At 32.8% G+C, this 16,331-nt stretch overlaps 3 protein-coding genes across 3 annotated transcripts in view; 2 read left to right on the plus strand and 1 right to left on the minus strand.

The window, feature by feature from the left end:
* LOC106478786 (DNA-directed RNA polymerase II subunit RPB3-like) overlaps positions 1 to 2,547 on the minus strand; it is a 23,408-nt gene extending 20,861 nt beyond the window's left edge. The window contains exon 1 of the mRNA XM_013939354.2: positions 2,188 to 2,547. Within this exon, the coding sequence (XP_013794808.1) occupies positions 2,188 to 2,273 (86 nt within the window). The 5' untranslated portion in view covers positions 2,274 to 2,547. The remainder of the gene's footprint in view (positions 1 to 2,187) is intronic.
* Positions 2,548 to 5,100: 2,553 nt separating this feature from the next.
* Positions 5,101 to 6,835, plus strand: LOC106478779 (L-threonine dehydratase catabolic TdcB-like). Its single transcript, XM_013939344.2, has one exon. The coding sequence runs from the start codon at positions 5,422 to 5,424 to the stop codon at positions 6,538 to 6,540; it is 1,119 nt and encodes a 372-aa protein (XP_013794798.1). The 5' UTR covers positions 5,101 to 5,421; the 3' UTR covers positions 6,541 to 6,835.
* A 5,870-nt stretch (positions 6,836 to 12,705) lies between these two features.
* Positions 12,706 to 16,331, plus strand: part of LOC106478787 (TPPP family protein CG45057-like) — a 45,394-nt gene continuing 41,768 nt past the window's right edge. The window contains exon 1 of the mRNA XM_013939356.2: positions 12,706 to 12,881. The gene's annotated coding sequence lies outside the window, so the exon portion shown is untranslated. The remainder of the gene's footprint in view (positions 12,882 to 16,331) is intronic.

Below are 16,331 nucleotides of genomic sequence, written 5' to 3' on the forward strand. Positions count from 1 at the left end.
AACTACTAACTAATTAATTAATTATACTACTATTTAGTATAGTAGATATATATATATATATATATAATATATATATATATATGTTTATTACTTTGGTTTGTTTTTTTGTGTAATCACCTGCAAAGGAAAGATCGATAAAACTTTTTATTCTATCTGTGTGAAGCATCATTTTTGGCAAAAATCAAAGGCACTGAATTATTTTACTTCTGGAACTTGACATTTAACTTAACCTATTATATTCTATGCTGCACTACCATTTCCAATTGAAATTTTTAATCATTTAAACTAATACGAGTAAAGAAAAAAACTATAGATCAAGACTGGTTTGTACTTTATCAAAGTTTATGCAGTGTAAATCACACAGTGTGTTACTGTTTCTAATAATGTGGCCTAATGTTAATGCCTACCCAGGCATTTCATCTACCATACATCACTGTGGGCATTGTAACATTTAAACATTGCATAAAAAGTAGTCTAGAACATACCACAGTGGTAACGAAAAATATTAACAGTAGCCCATGTTTAGATAATGTGTATTAGATTGTATAAGTACATACGATGATTATGTTTTATTTAGATAAACTTTAACGAGTAAACTCTAATTTTTTACATAAAACTGCTAGGTTGTTTCCCTTCTATAAACCACATTCTTCGTGCAAAAACACATTTCAAAGAAAAGATTAAACTGTACGTATAGGGAAAATAATGAGTTAAATTTTAACATTCATATAAATGTAAACATTAATATTTGAGCAATAAATCACATAAAAACTACTGAAATCCTGCATTAATTATACAGTGATGGTCAAATGTCATGTCCATCTGCACCTATCTATTTATGTCAATATATGGAATGATAATCTAGTTACTCCTACACAAGTTACAAGAAATAGCCTTTGCATATTATATTCTAATACAAGCAAAAAATGTGTACACCTCTAATGATTTAAATATTTTCATTTCTCTCTAGTGAAAATACTGGACCTCTTAATTAATTAACAATAAATGCTACCAATTCCCAAGTCAGGCTAGTCAATCATCTGTCTGTTTACTGTTCAAAACAAAAGGGTCTGACAGTGTAGCTTGTCCAGTATTATATTTATGTTTTCCAACATAGTGATATATTACTTTCGAAGGCAGTCCACACAGATACTTTAGCAGTTTGGGCATACTTGGAAATAAATCAGATGATTCTTTGTCTTTAGTCACTGTTAGACATACAAGACTGTTTAGTATAAGCATTACTATTTAGTTCATTTAGTGATTTAATATTTAATGATTATTTAGTTTTTATAACAAGTGTGTTAAAAGTTGATTATTGTAAAAACGATAGTTACAACAATTTTGTTCATTACGTAACTCTGTACGAGTCATATGGTGCGTGTGTGTTTAGTTCAATTGTTGTAAATGTACATCACATAACTCAAACTTTCTGTATTTTTCTTGTTACCTTAAGTGAGTATTGTCACATCATAGCATCTCATAGTCATAGTTTGTAGAAAGTTCTAGCCCTCAGTTGGGCAATGTATGTATGTATGTATATATATAATCAAGCCAATATGTTATACTGTGATAACAGGAGAATAAAAAATATAAGTATTTAGAATTTTAGATACAACTGTGATATTCTATAGTGTAAAGAATTTTTGTACATATGTTTGACTTATTTCAAAAATATTATTTTAAAACAAGTAGATTATGTGCTGTCCATTTATTGTTTTAATTGATCACCAGTAAGTCACAGACACATACTGTAAAAGAATCCCAGCCCATATTCAAAACCTAATGGTCACTAAAGTGTTTGCCATTGTTATATGCAGAGATTGCCCACCACAATGATGTGCTTGTTTACAAACATGATTACTCTTATAAATTATAATGATTAGAATGTTTTGCCATCAAATAAATGATATCTGATGAATAAAGCAATGCTTAACATTTTTAAACTACACAAACTTAATGATATTGATAGCAACCTTCATAAAGAAAAACTTAAAATTAATTTCATTAAACTCAGTTACAAAGACTTATTACTAATACAAAAATAACAAATAAAATTTAAACAAAAATAAAGGCTTAAGCAGATTGTCCAATTTAACACTAACAGTTAATTCAGTAATTAGTTCATACTATCATATTCATAGTTAATCACTTAAATTTTTAAACTTTGTGCCTAACAAAGATTACCTTAAATCAGTATCTTCAATAAAGAATTTCACATTTTCTTTGGTAATTTCACTAATATGAACAGAAGGCTGGTTGGCGTACGGCATTTCTTAATTATTTCACGAAAATGTCATAAAATGTTCAAAACACTGAGTCTGCTAAGCCTAGCATTACCATGTACTAAAACACGTAAATAGCTTGTGTTCATACATCCATCACTACGACCACTCGAAAATTTATAATATCAGTGGTTGTTTGTATACGTCATAATAACTTCACAATAACAACTGAAATATCAAGAAGAAAAAATATATCGGTAGAAATTTATACACGCTTAAACAACTACCGATATTAAATGATGGATCAGTTTGAGACATTATTGTTTAATGCAATCAGATTTACATATTGGTGTAGGTGTAGTGGTAAAAGCAAAAAAAAAAAATATTTTTCCTTAATTAGACACTCACCGTTTCGCTTTAAAGCTTCTTCAGAAGCTTTCCATTAAAACACAAACTGCTTCAGTTGGTTTTAGTAATAAATTATTTTTGATTCTATAGTGTGCAATTCTATAGTGTTCGTTTGACATATTAAATAATGAAGCTTCTTGTTAAAAGAATTGTATGGTCAAAATAATAATCTGCTACCTGTAGTAATTAAATGTTCTATCTAAATTACAGATTGAAATAACAAAATTCAAGATGAAAAATATAAACTTATTATAAGGCGCCATCTTTTCTTCCTATTTATCTGTGGTCGTAGATGTTCGATGAGGAGAGCTTCTTTAAATTTTCTGTTAGTGTACTTGTTATCTTTGATAAGGATTTCTATAGAAAATGATGGTTTCATGTAAGGTGTTATTTGTCCACGATCAGTTAAAAAATGATTTGCGACTGCGCTTCTTTCATGTTGTTGTTTATAAAAATATACAACATGTCATATCTTTATGTATAGAGTTCATACTGTTTCCCCAATGTATGTATGATGGCAATGTTACATGTAAGCTGGTAAACAACATTGGAGGTAAGATACCCATCTTTAGACTGCGAGCTTGTGTTCATACAGTCACCACTACGACCACTCGAAGAAGTCAAACTGTCAGTGGTTGTTTGTGAACATCATAATAACTTCACAATAACAACTGAAACATAAAGAAAAAGAAAAAATATACAAAGAAAACTTATGCACAGATGTTGAATAATGGATCAACTTGGACAATTATGGGTTTAAGCAGTCAGATTTTCACATTAATTTATACTTCATATTGATGAAAATATATTTTTTTTTTCTATTTTGTGTTTCAACATTGAATATAACTTAGTTCTTTGGTTTATTATGGGCAAGTCTTATGCCTTGATACCATGTAATACAGTTATAGAAGCTGAATAAACTGTTCTCTGTCCAGAGAGCACCCACCATTACCTTGGACAGTCATTTGTCTGACGAGTCTCAGTGTTATTTTATAAGTGTGCGCGTCAAGTTTGATTGAGATTCGTCAAAAACTAAAGGAATGAAAGTCAGACATGGATACAAACAGTGTTCCCCGGGTACTGTGACATTCCTTAGGGGGCTTTAACTGTACATTCCTAATTTGGTTGAGATTACTCAAACACTGTACACGTGAAAGATAGGCACGTCGATACGTAGACGACACTTTTGCTTTATACACATTTATATATATATGTATGCGTACATGTTGTTGTTGATGATTTGTTGTTTGACGCTACACAATGAGCTATTTGCGTTCGATGCCACTGAATGTTAGCGTTGCAAGTTCCCACCGAAGGGCATGTGTACAAACACACGCATATATATATACAGATATATACATAATTTTAAAAAAAGGAAAAAATGGTTACATCATTAGGAAGAATAGCGTGAATTTTACACAGCATATCCAAACTTTACAGTATATATATATAATGTATATAGGTATAGATATCCGAAATGAACAAACAAAACTATGCCAAGTAAGCTTGTTCACCTTGTGAAACTACGTCTGAGAAAAAATTATGTAATTGTTCGCATAAAAAATACTTTAATATATACATATATGTTTTCAATTTTTTAATTGTATTTATAGTATATATTGCAAGTTCCAACTGTGATATGACGCTGCATTAACATTACCTTTCAACTGTGCGAGCACGACAGTCAATCCTACTATTCGATTAAAAGTAGTGGTATAGGCTGGAGCATCCTATCTATTTTACATAGAAAATTTGTGGTTTCACCTAATTTTTTATTAAATTCTTTAAACTGTTTGTTTGTTTGTAATTAAGCACAAAGCTACACAATGGGATATCTGTGCTCTGCCCACCACGAGTATCGAAAACCAGGATTTTAGTGTTGTAAGTCCGCAGACATACCGCTGTGCCACTGGGGGGGGGGACTTTAAACTGAGTATTGTGACAGACAGAAATATGAAATTACTCATTAAGATGTAACGTGTGGACCTGACCGGTAGTGAACGGTATAAATTGGTAATTTGAGACCTGATATTAGCATGTTCTATTAAAAAGGCGGAAACAATCAAGCCATAGAAGTGTGGTCAAATAACACTAATTTTCCTGTTGTTATAAAATGAAGCTCTTAAATGATCTATAAAATCTATTTATATATCTCCTTTTTAAAATAAAAATCGAAGGAAATTATGACTTGTTTAAATACATCGTGCTACAAAATGTTTTCCTGTACAAGCAGAACTTGTACAGCTGCGCTCTTCTCATCTCACGTGCATAAGCAACAACTCAACTATTCATACAGGTGCACAGCACTGAAGAAAATGCAGGCAATTTAGTTGGTGGCGTGAGTGACACGTGTGCTTATTTTTGCTACAACTACATTCTAAGCAACGGTGATGATCGTTTCTCTTTCCATTTTCATAACCATACTTTCAAGAAAAGACGGCTAACTTCATTTTTTTAGTATGCGAGAAATTCCGTGGTCTATGTTATTTTAATACAACTAGAACTGTAAGTTTTTACCTCTTTTTTCCCAACTTAAATTCTTATAATTTCACTACTGTATTGCCATCAGTTTATAAAAGTGCAAAAGTCTAAGAAGTCAACAGGGGATTGAACATTAATGAATACATTTAATTTTGATAAACACTCGAACCAAGCTAAAATGCAGGTTATTCCAAGTTCAATTTAGTCGTTATGGAGAACTGAAAGATTATTTGTAAAAACATTTATATTTTCAAATAATACACAAGTGTACTTATTTTTGCTGACGAGGTTTGAAGATTGTACAATCATGAAGAAAAGCAGATCATCATCTATAGCACAGTCCATTAGTGAAAAACTTGGTGGAGTTAAATCCATCAGTACACTTGCTTTGTACACTAACTCGGGAAAACCTGCAACTTCATCAAAATGGCCTCCAATAGACCTGCCGAATTTAGTGGAAGGAATAATAAACGCTCGAAAACGAATATGTCATCACATTGTTCACACAGCGATGGAATACTCTCCGGTGATGAGCCAACTGGGATTCTGCAAAGTTTTCATAAAGATGGAGAATGACCAAAGAACAGGATCTTTCAAGATACGAGGAGCTTTGAACAAGCTGATGCAAATGAAAGATGAGGATATTACCAGCCAGTGCTTACCCATTTTGGCATCAACGGGAAACCATGCTTTGGCTTGTGCTCATGCCTTTAACATTCTAAACATATATGGAAAGATACTAGTTCCAGAGAATATTAACTCTGAGATACTTTCATTTCTACGTACACTTAACGCTAATGTGCAATTTTATGGTTCGTCAATTGAGTTAACGGAAGCAAAAGCAAGATTAATGGCTTCAGAGGAAGGTAGGGTTTTTATTTCTTCATACAACGACCTAGACATTATTTGCGGCCAGGGAACTGTTGCAATTGATATTATAGAAGACATGCCAGAAGTGGATATTGTAATTGTTCCTGTTGGAGGAGGAGGTTTAATTTCGGGAATTGCTGCTTACCTAAAGCAACTGAAACCCCAAGTGAAGGTGATTGGATGCCAACCTGAGAAAGCTGCAATCTTGTCGAAATCAGTGAAGGTAGGTTATGTAATAAAAATGGACACTCTACCAACGCTAGCGCACTCCACTAATGTTAAATTAGAACAAGATTCTGTCACATTGAATATGTGTGCCAAACTTGTTGATGAGTGGGTTTTGGTTTCGGAGGAAGAAATTGCAACAGCAGTTTATTACATGATGGAACATCACCATCGCCTCGTGGAAGGAGCTTCCGGAGTGGCCATTGCAGGATTTCAGAAAACCTCGTCAAGATATCAGGATAAGACTGTCGTCATTATATCCTGCGGGTCTAATATTAGTATGAAAGAAATAAAGAAAATAGTGGAACAGAACGGGCCTGGAGACGACTAACTAGACAAAAGTGACTTTCCTTTTAATTCTGCAAACTTGTTTTTGGTATAGGTTATGAGAGTAAAAATTATATCAACAAGATATTTATGGCAGAGTATTAACTTTAAACGTAAGTTTCCTACAGATTTGTTCTTATATTTAACAATTTAAAAATATTGTAAAGTCGGGATGCACTGACACAATAAATCATTCACAAAATTTAATATATATCACATTATTTTAAATTAATTACGAACAAAGTTATCTTCTTTAAAGTAAAGTAAGAATGAAAGAGCAAAGAAGACCTGGTTATCGTGGAAACAGTGTTTAATTAAAGTATTATATTCACAACTATTAATATTTACTTTTATCAATTCTATTATAAATTTAAAATTTTCTTCACATTTCATATACTTATAGGATAAAATTAATATGTTTTAATCTATTAAGAAAGATATAACTAGCAAACTGCATTAATTATATTTATATTCAATAATGCGTAATAATATTTTAATATCTGAACTGAGACTATTCTGATGCATGCTTCTTTAACTTTTATCGATAAAGAACTGTTTCGTGATTTGAATAAGATTAAAACTCATATTATGTTATGTACAAAGTATTTTATTTATTCTATTTTTCGGATTTCAGAAGACATCTGTTTCTTATAAAAAGGCCCGGCATGGCCAGGTGGTTAAGGCATTCGACTCGCAATCTGTGGGTGGCTCAAACATGCTCGCCCTTTCAGCCGTGGGGGCGTTATAATGTGACGGTGAATCCCACTATTCGTTGGTAAAATAGTAGCCCAAGAGTTGGCGGTGGGTGGTGATGACTAGCTGCCTTCCCTCTAGTCTTACACTGCTAAATTAGGGACGGCTAGCGCAGATAGCCCTCGTGTAGCTTTGCGCGAAATTAAAAAACAAACAAACAATCTTATAAAAGGAATATGACAAATTTGTCTTATATTTCGTTGAATTTCTATTCATTATATTACTTTAAAAATCTGATGAACTGAAAACTTTTATTTATATTATGTGTGTGGGTATGTTTTTGTTTTTCTTTGTTGAAAACATAGTTTGCTGGGTTCTTTCAAACTTTATCAATTGAACATACTAATGTATTAAGAAAATATATTACTGCATACATGGTTTAACTAAATCTATTGTCTTTACTTCTTTAAAATAGAATAAATTTTCTAATTTCTTTACTAACTTCTTCATCTCTGTTTCCTTTATTTTTGAAAAAATACGTCTTAACTATTGAGACATCGCGCAGATAGAAGACTTTCTGCTATTCACTGAATCAACCCATGTGGCAATCCATAGCTAAGATGAATGTCGACCTTTTACGTAAGAGTAAGGTTTAATTCTATCAAATAATATTAATCAATTTTATTGATAGAAATATATAGAGCCCGAACTTTTTTTTTTATAAAAAGTTATTAACTGATCCTTGTGAGCATAATTCAATATTTCTACGTAAAATAGAGAGTAATTATAAATTACATCACATTTTAGACTAAAACATTTTACTTATACAATTCCAAAATATAAAATAAACTTGGTTCCTACCACTTCGTCAATTTATATATATATCATTCTGGTAACATTAATACAAATAACTTTATAAATACTATCAAATCCATATACAGAACTTGAGAACGCTATACATATATAAAAAAAATAGAGCTAGTCCACGTCGTTTCTGTCCATGTCGCCATGCAATCGTGCTCTAATTGATGACCATTCATCTTGACAATAGCCCTGCAACATATTTCCCATTGTAAAAGGCTCTGTCATATTGCAATCATGTCCAAAATCCCATACTTATCTCTGTTGTCACTCCATAATCCATCTAATATATGATGACAGCAGTTTCTCAGCTCCTGTTTCAACAGTTCAATCATACAGAAATCCATAGGTACAATTATTTGAGCATTATATCTTCATATGGAACGACAGGAATACCCATTTCTTTCTCTAGCTTGGTCAACCATAGTCTTTTATCCTCGTTTCTAGACGGAGATCCTTCTTATAAATCGTAATTTTGAACACTGTCTCCTTTCATAGTGAATGATTACCTACCTTGTTCAGGTACAAAAGTAACTCTATGATTCAGTTATTTACACTTTCATAGTCATTTGTAGTTAATTTACAATAGCTTGTTACGACTGATCAGTTTCTATTCGCCAGTGGCTCCCCACATAAGCGACACAAACAAATGTCTTCTTTGAAATATAGCAATGAATCATGGACAACTTGAATCACTTTGAATTGTGATTCCATTCCAAGTGACAAATGAAACAAGATTGTTAAGATGCTATATGACAGTTAACAATGAGCAACCAGTTCATTCATATTATTTTATAATGGTAGTTTTGCTTTGTTATATTGTGCAGGATAGTTTCGTTCATTGAAATCTGTATGGAAAAACCAGAAAAATGACTATAAAACTCTATTTCTTTTGCTTACAATTATAGTTTTTAGTAAATTGGAAGAAGTTATGTACACAAATTTCCTGTATATGTAAATGATTACTGAGAAGTAAAAAACACCACATATAGAAAATACTACCTCAGGTTCTTACAGTACACAAAATACAGAATTCTTCTCAGAAGTAGCCAAAAACGTAATTCACGTTTTATAAACAAATACCATGAAATATTGGATTATCATATGTTTTATACCTGCTTTTATTAATACAGAATTTTTTCATTTTTTAGTTTATTCTGTTTCTGTGAAGTTTTTTGAATAAACACAAGTTCCAGAAAATTGTTGTGTTGTTTGTTTTAGTCACCTTTATTTCTTTGTCGTCCTCCAGCAGATAGCATTTACTTTGCCAACTGGGATATTGCTGCAACTTTGCACATTGTATAAGACAGGTCATGGAAAACAATGTCTTTCATTGGCGTATAAATAATATCTAGACACGTGGTGATGTTTGTAACTTATGGGTAAAAACTGACGTTTCCTTTCTTGAATAGTGCCGGTTTTAGCTAAAGCAAATCTACATATACTTATACTTGGTTTAAGACATGAGTCAGTCTATGCAACATCATCTCGAGTGATATCCCTCTTAATTAATTCACAGATACAGTACGAAGGTGACTCTACAGTATTCTTGCAAGTAAGCACGTTATGTTTTTGCTTTGATATATAATATAGTTTTCACTTTACATCGTGTGTCTAGTCCTTGATGTCTTAGCTTGAAACTCAATTGTTTAGCTAAATTCAGATTTACTTTACAATTATCTGATTGATCCTTTTCTTATAAAGCAGACTTATCTAATACTAGTGCAGAAATCAGTTTCACCTGAGAACATCATAACTAGGTAGGAAGGAAAAAGTTAGTGTAATGACTATAGGATTTACTGTAGCTTTCTGTTTTGCCTCTTGCTTAATATTTTGAGTATACAAGTTGATGTTACTTGAAGGATAGCTTATTCGCAAAGTAGAAGTACTCATAACCAAAAGGTAGAGTATGCCACTGGAAAGAGATGGCTGTGGAAGAGAAATGTTTAGCTTAGGAGAAGTTCTCTTCTGAATGCTACAATAGTCCTTGACATTCATTAACCTACAGCCAATTCTCAGGATAATTGACTGATATCTTGTGCAATTAGACTGATAGATCAAGCCATGTTTTTGAACATTAATTTTGATGCAAGGGAAGGGAGGACAAATAAGAGTTGCCAAACTGAAATGGCACCTGAAGATTCTGAGTATCATATCCCTAGCTATGTTCAAGACCATCCAAGACCACCTGGAAATAACTGTATGTGATGCCGGCAGACGACCTCCAACAGTCAGAACTGTTTCCTTGGTAGGCAAGTCAGCAATTACCAACAGGTAAGGATTTTCAACCATGGTTCAATGAGCCTCTCTTGGCTGGGAAGAATCCTGCAATGGCGAAAATGGCTCGTTTCAAAACATTGATTCCTGCAGGCATGTATGGTGAATTATACTAGGGACAAATTAGGTGCCTGAATTTCAGATGCCCTGAGTACCCCTACTATCCTGCACCCGTGAGTTCTTGGTCAAGTATTGACCAAGAACCAAAAGAGTGAGGCTTTGCTGTTACCACAGGTCCATATGAGAGAAGCCAAGAAAATTTCATTCACAATGTTTAAAGAAGCAGTGAAAGAATACTTGGACTAGTCCTTCATGTGTTTCAGGAAAGTAACTGCCTGGAACGGATGGACTTAGAAGCAGGCAGTCCAATGATCTATTCCGAGCCTGGATAATCCAGCCTTGCATACAATTAAAGCATCTGGACAAGGAGCAGGAGAAGGAGTCGAATCAACCCCGTGGATAATTGGTAGAGCCACCAGGGCAGCTTCAAGAGTCATAATAAGACAAGAACCAAGAATTTGGTTATTTATGTAGACAATCTGTGCCAACTGCACAGTAAGGCCTACTCTGTAATGACAACAGTGGATTGAGAAGACATCCTTGTGGACACGATTGTTGAGAGATTTCCCAGCAAAGCCATAGAGTACCACGTGGGTGTGAAGGACATCGTCACCTACACGGAGACAATTGTTGTAGTGGCCCAGTATGAAGTAATATCTTCAGCCCTGTTGCTAGAGAGAGGAAAAGTCTGCAGCAATAGCTATATTGGTCACTCCTAAGATAGACCACCTATTCAAATACATCCATTTCATCAAAATGGAGCTGTCACCCACACGTCTTGGCACTGTAATGCAATCACACTGGTTCCCACTGAATGAGCAAGGCTAACCAGATCCATCAATGGGACACATACCACGGACGATGACAGTAAAGCAACTGCCTAGGGGCATTATAATTTTACGGTCAATTCCACTAATCGTTGGTACAAGAGTAGCCCAAGAGCTGGCGGTGGATGATGTTGACTAACTGCTTTCCTTCTAGTATTTCACTGATAAATTAGAGACAGCTAGCGCAGACAGCCCTTGTGTAGCTTTGCGCAAGATTCAAACCAATTATCAATGGAATACTGAGTTGGCAAGGGTATGAGTCAGACAGTTTGGAGTTTGTGCGAGGTATAAGAGATGGAATTTAATTTAAATAGGCCTTTCGGTTATCATTAGTTATGTTAAAGAACGTGAAATTTATAGAACTTTCAGTTTAAGAAATAACACGTTTTCCATTTCATTTAGTGGACTGAACTTTGAATTATTCTTACCGAGGTTAATAATGTCATAAACCGAGTTTCGATACCTGTAGTGAGCACAGTACAGACAGCCCATTGTGTAGCTTTGCACTTAATAACAAACAAAAATTTCTTATAAACAGAAAGTCCGGAACGTTTTTTTTTCTCACGTGATAAAGAAAAATAGTACTTTTTGTTGCAAGTACCCACATATCCTCATTTTCTTTCTTTCTTTTTTCAAAATAGTTAAGGTAGAATATTTCAATCTCCTTAATATAAGCTAATACAAAGAAATTGTGATAATGTGAGGTTAGTGCCCAGATATAAATTCATCAATATTCAAAAAGTACTGTGCGTGTGTTGTGCTTATCTCAATTTATAATAGCTCTTTGGCTTTGTTTTTCTGATTTTCATATTTTTTGCTGCAGGTAAATATTATTAATATTTTTCTTGAGTAACATTACACATTTTTTCCTACCCATTTCTTTGCATTGTTTCATTTTTCATCAGCAAAATTGAATATAGAAAAGAAATCCAAAAATAATATATAAATAATAAAAACTGAAAGTACAGATCCCTTTTACAATGCGTTTGTCAAATTTGTAAGTTTTGTTGTTTCGATTTACATAAGGGAGCGTTGATTGATAAAAAAAAGTGGTTGTTTTGTGTTAAAATTGTTCAGTTAGGCTTAGCAATAAACACTTAATAATTAATTTAAAGAATTAGGCTGTTTATATAACATAAAATAATACTTGTTTTACTTAAGACGTAGGTTTTATTAGAAATAAAAATGTAAATGATTAAAGTTAGTGAAAAACAAATTAATGTCAGAAAGAGCTCAAATTTGGGACATGCATGCACGAAAAAATGTCTGTAAGGAACCAGTTAATTGCTCTCAGACTCAAGCTTTCAGCTCTTAATTCAGTACGATCGATTTGCAAAGGCTTGAATGCGCATTAAAATCCAAGCCAACTACCGCCTGTAACAAGTGACCAATGAAAACCATAGAACTACAGATTTTGCGCAACCATATCGTCTGATGTTGATTTCCGCTATTGATTCCAATACAGACGTTGACAAATGTCTTCAGTTGATAATTATAGAAAGAAAATACGGGTTTAACTTCAAAGCTAAGTAAATAATGGCCATTAAAGGTATTTTCATACTCTTACCAACGGGAAGACGAAAACTTATGTTGAACTTTCAAGATAATCGAATATATGTACCGAAAGGTGAAAACCCAAGTCTTTATTGTATTTAAATTATTATACTTTTAAGTTTTTTTTTAGTTTGATTACAAGTAAGAGATTTTCTGTCTGTAAGTAGACTTGATAAAAAAAAGTTTAGAAAAAAAACGACCTTTACACACCAGATTTATAAAAAAGAATAATGTTATTTTAACCAATGTTATGCCTTTGCGGCTTCGTCATGGTTAATATACACAACTCCACAAACAGAATTGAACTGTGAAAAGCTCATAGTCAAATGTGTATCTCCATCAGACTATATAGGCAAATTCTATCCAAGGCCTAACTCTACCATGATAACATAACGTTTTGGGATAACATGGGACCTATTGGACCATCTCGACTGTTCCATCCTTTAAACTAAAATAAAATAAATAAATAAATAAAATCTTAAAGCCCGCCCTTATCATTCATGTACTCACTTAAATTTACTGTCTCCATAACATCTGAAGGTAAACCATTCCAAAGGCCAACCACCTTGTTATAAAAATAAAACTTGGCTGAACAAGACTCCTACTCTGCCAAAATGTATATTTGTGTCCCCTAGTCGTATTATACTCACTGTTAAATATGAAAAAAGACGATGCATCAACACCATAAATTCCCTTTACAATCTTAAACACCTCAATCAAATCTCCCCCAACTCATTTTTTTTTTAAGAGAAAACAATTTGAGAGATTTCAACCTCTCCACATATGAAACCCCTCCATTCCAGACACCATTCTAGTAACCCTTCTTCGAACCCTTTCAAACAATTCAATGTTTTTCTAAGGTAAGGAGCTCAAGACTGAACACAATATTCCAAATGTGGCCTAACCAGTGACCTATGCAATGAAATTATAACCTCTTTAGACTTGTATTCAATATTTCTGTAGATACAACCTAAAATGCTATTTGCCCTACCACTAGCAACAGCTTACTGCTTGGATGGCTTTAGAGACTGATCAACTATTACACCAAGATCCCTTTCTTTCATAACACTGTTTTCCCATCCAAATTATTAGTATTATATTAATAACTAAATCATAATTGCCAAAGTTTTATCATTGGTTTTAACTTTAGACTGTGGATATGTTGTTATCTTGTTTTTAATTGCATTGACCCAAGCATGAATAAACTCTTTTAAGGGTTATTTTTACCTTAGTTTGATAAACTATTTATCTTAAAAGTCACGGTATAATAATTTGCTCTGCACACGCAAAGATATAATTTCTTGTAAGCTGTAATGGCTGTATATTTCCCCAAAAAATATGTGCTACAAATTTAATAAGAGCCCATGAACAATGCAAAGCAGGAATATAGATGATTTTATATACCTTTTCATCTTACTTTGAATTCATGGCTGATCTTATTTTGAAATTCCCAACTTGCAGAACAAGAAACTGTACTTCCAAGTAAATGTATAAGCCTATATGTAGATAAATCCAGGTTATGTAGTTAGCACACAGGATACCTACAAAAGTTGAATGAAGAAGAAGAATAGTCAACTATTCGGAAGCACTCAAGTTTTGTGTCTCGTTTTGAAAATATTACAACCTATATGTAGATATGTATTTGAAAATTGAATCTTTAAATAGACTGTTGTTGTCTATATTTTTGTGAGTCAAATGTTTATGTCAAGTTTGTTACTTAATTGAAACTGTATTTTCATTTCATTATTATAAATTTTTTGAATAAGTGTAGTAGATTTTAGAATATATATATATGTGTGTGTGTGTATTAAGAGTTGGTTTAATATATTTAATTTTAAGATCAGTGTGGTAACTGCTGGTTTATTTTATTGTGATGCATTGTCAAAACTAAGTATTGGAGACACTGAAAGATAGAGCTTCAGATTTAGCTTGTCATGCAAGCTGTGACCTAATGTAAATTAATTTATAAATGCATGTACTTTTGATAGGAGTAACTTGTATTCTAACAAACAGTAAAAAATAGAAAAGTAATAAGTAAACTGATTTGTGTGTGTGTGATGTTTTAAAAGTGAAATGAACAATTGATATGTGCCGATTTTCAAAATGAAAAACATTGCAAAGGGATATGGTAGTATGTATTTGTAGTTTATTGTAGTAAAATATGTTTTAAATGCAGATTTATCAGACAGTTGGTTGGTGAGAAAAAGTAGATATGATAATTGTCATAATGCTCATTCATATGAATATGATTATTCAACATCATCAGTATCAAATACTGTCAAAGCTGGCTAGCTACCTTGTACCCATATGATGAAGTTGAAAAATTGAGAAATGCACACAACTTATGAGGTTAAACCTGTTACCAATACATTAGAAGACATTACCACATGTATATAGTTTATGTAACTGTAGCAAATAATTCTGATGTTGTATTTTTATGGACTTTGACTTTAATAATAATAATAATATCCTGATTAAAAGCTATTTTTATTTTAAATGTTTTATCTGTGTTATGTAGTGCAAAAAGTAACATAAATATTTAGATGTTTTTTCTTTAGCCCTCAAATTACTAATATATTTCAATAATGTTTGCATATTTTTCATATATTTGGGTCCACATATTGAGTAATTTTATGTTTTTCCTTGGCTCAACCTTCAGCACAAAGACATGGCCTAGAAATTGGATGAAATCACTTAGTTTTTGTGTAAGGTACATAGGAAGCCCTAGCAATTTGACATAGTCCCAAGGCATAAAAGAAGCATCATTCAATAGCTTTTATGCAACAGATGTTGCAAGGCATCATGATGCAAACATCATTGTTTTCTATGAGACATCAGGACTTCCCAGGCCATTTGCCATAGCTGCACTGCAAATGCACCAATTCAATCTGGTTGCAAAATGCCAGTGATAGTGGAATCAGCACAGGTTTGCCAAAACTACAGTTCATTATGGAGCAAATAATCACACAAGCAAGTCATATGTTAACTGCTCCTAGTGCCAATATTGTACAACAAAGAAATAACCGTTACAGTTGTAGTATTTGCTACTACTTTTTTTATGGTAAGGAGTAGATGCATCAATAACTATCACATAGAAACCTGTAACAATTCAACCCTGTTTTTATGTTTATTACTTAGGGTTGAGCAAGCCCATCTTAAAGGATAACACACGCTGGTATTATTTGGATGTTTTCTCCATTGAATATATCATTTATAAGAATCAGTGATGTAGGAGATCTATGGATTATGAGATACCACATTAGGACCAGTGAAGTAGCAAGTGTTCTCAGCACCCGGGGGCAAAGACACTTTTGGCACCCCCACCTCTGAAATGTTTTGATTATTTGTTTTTTGACTCATTACCCACTTAATGACAATAACATAAAGAATTAATTACCGCCTTACACAGGCCTAAAATAAAGTCACAATATAACATCTCAAGATATCACAACTGTAAACTTGGAACTAATGAAGTATAGCTTACTAGGTGTACTTACATAAATTGTAAACCATTTTGATATTT

The sequence above is a fragment of the Limulus polyphemus genome, unplaced genomic scaffold, assembly GCF_000517525.1.
Source record: "Limulus polyphemus unplaced genomic scaffold, Limulus_polyphemus-2.1.2 Scaffold249, whole genome shotgun sequence".
Lineage (NCBI taxonomy): Eukaryota > Metazoa > Arthropoda > Merostomata > Xiphosura > Limulidae > Limulus > Limulus polyphemus.

Coding starts and splice junctions, on each gene's coding strand:
- LOC106478779 (XM_013939344.2), top strand. CDS start 5,422: ATGAAGAAAAGCAGATCATCATCTATAGCACAGTCCATTAGTGAAAAA.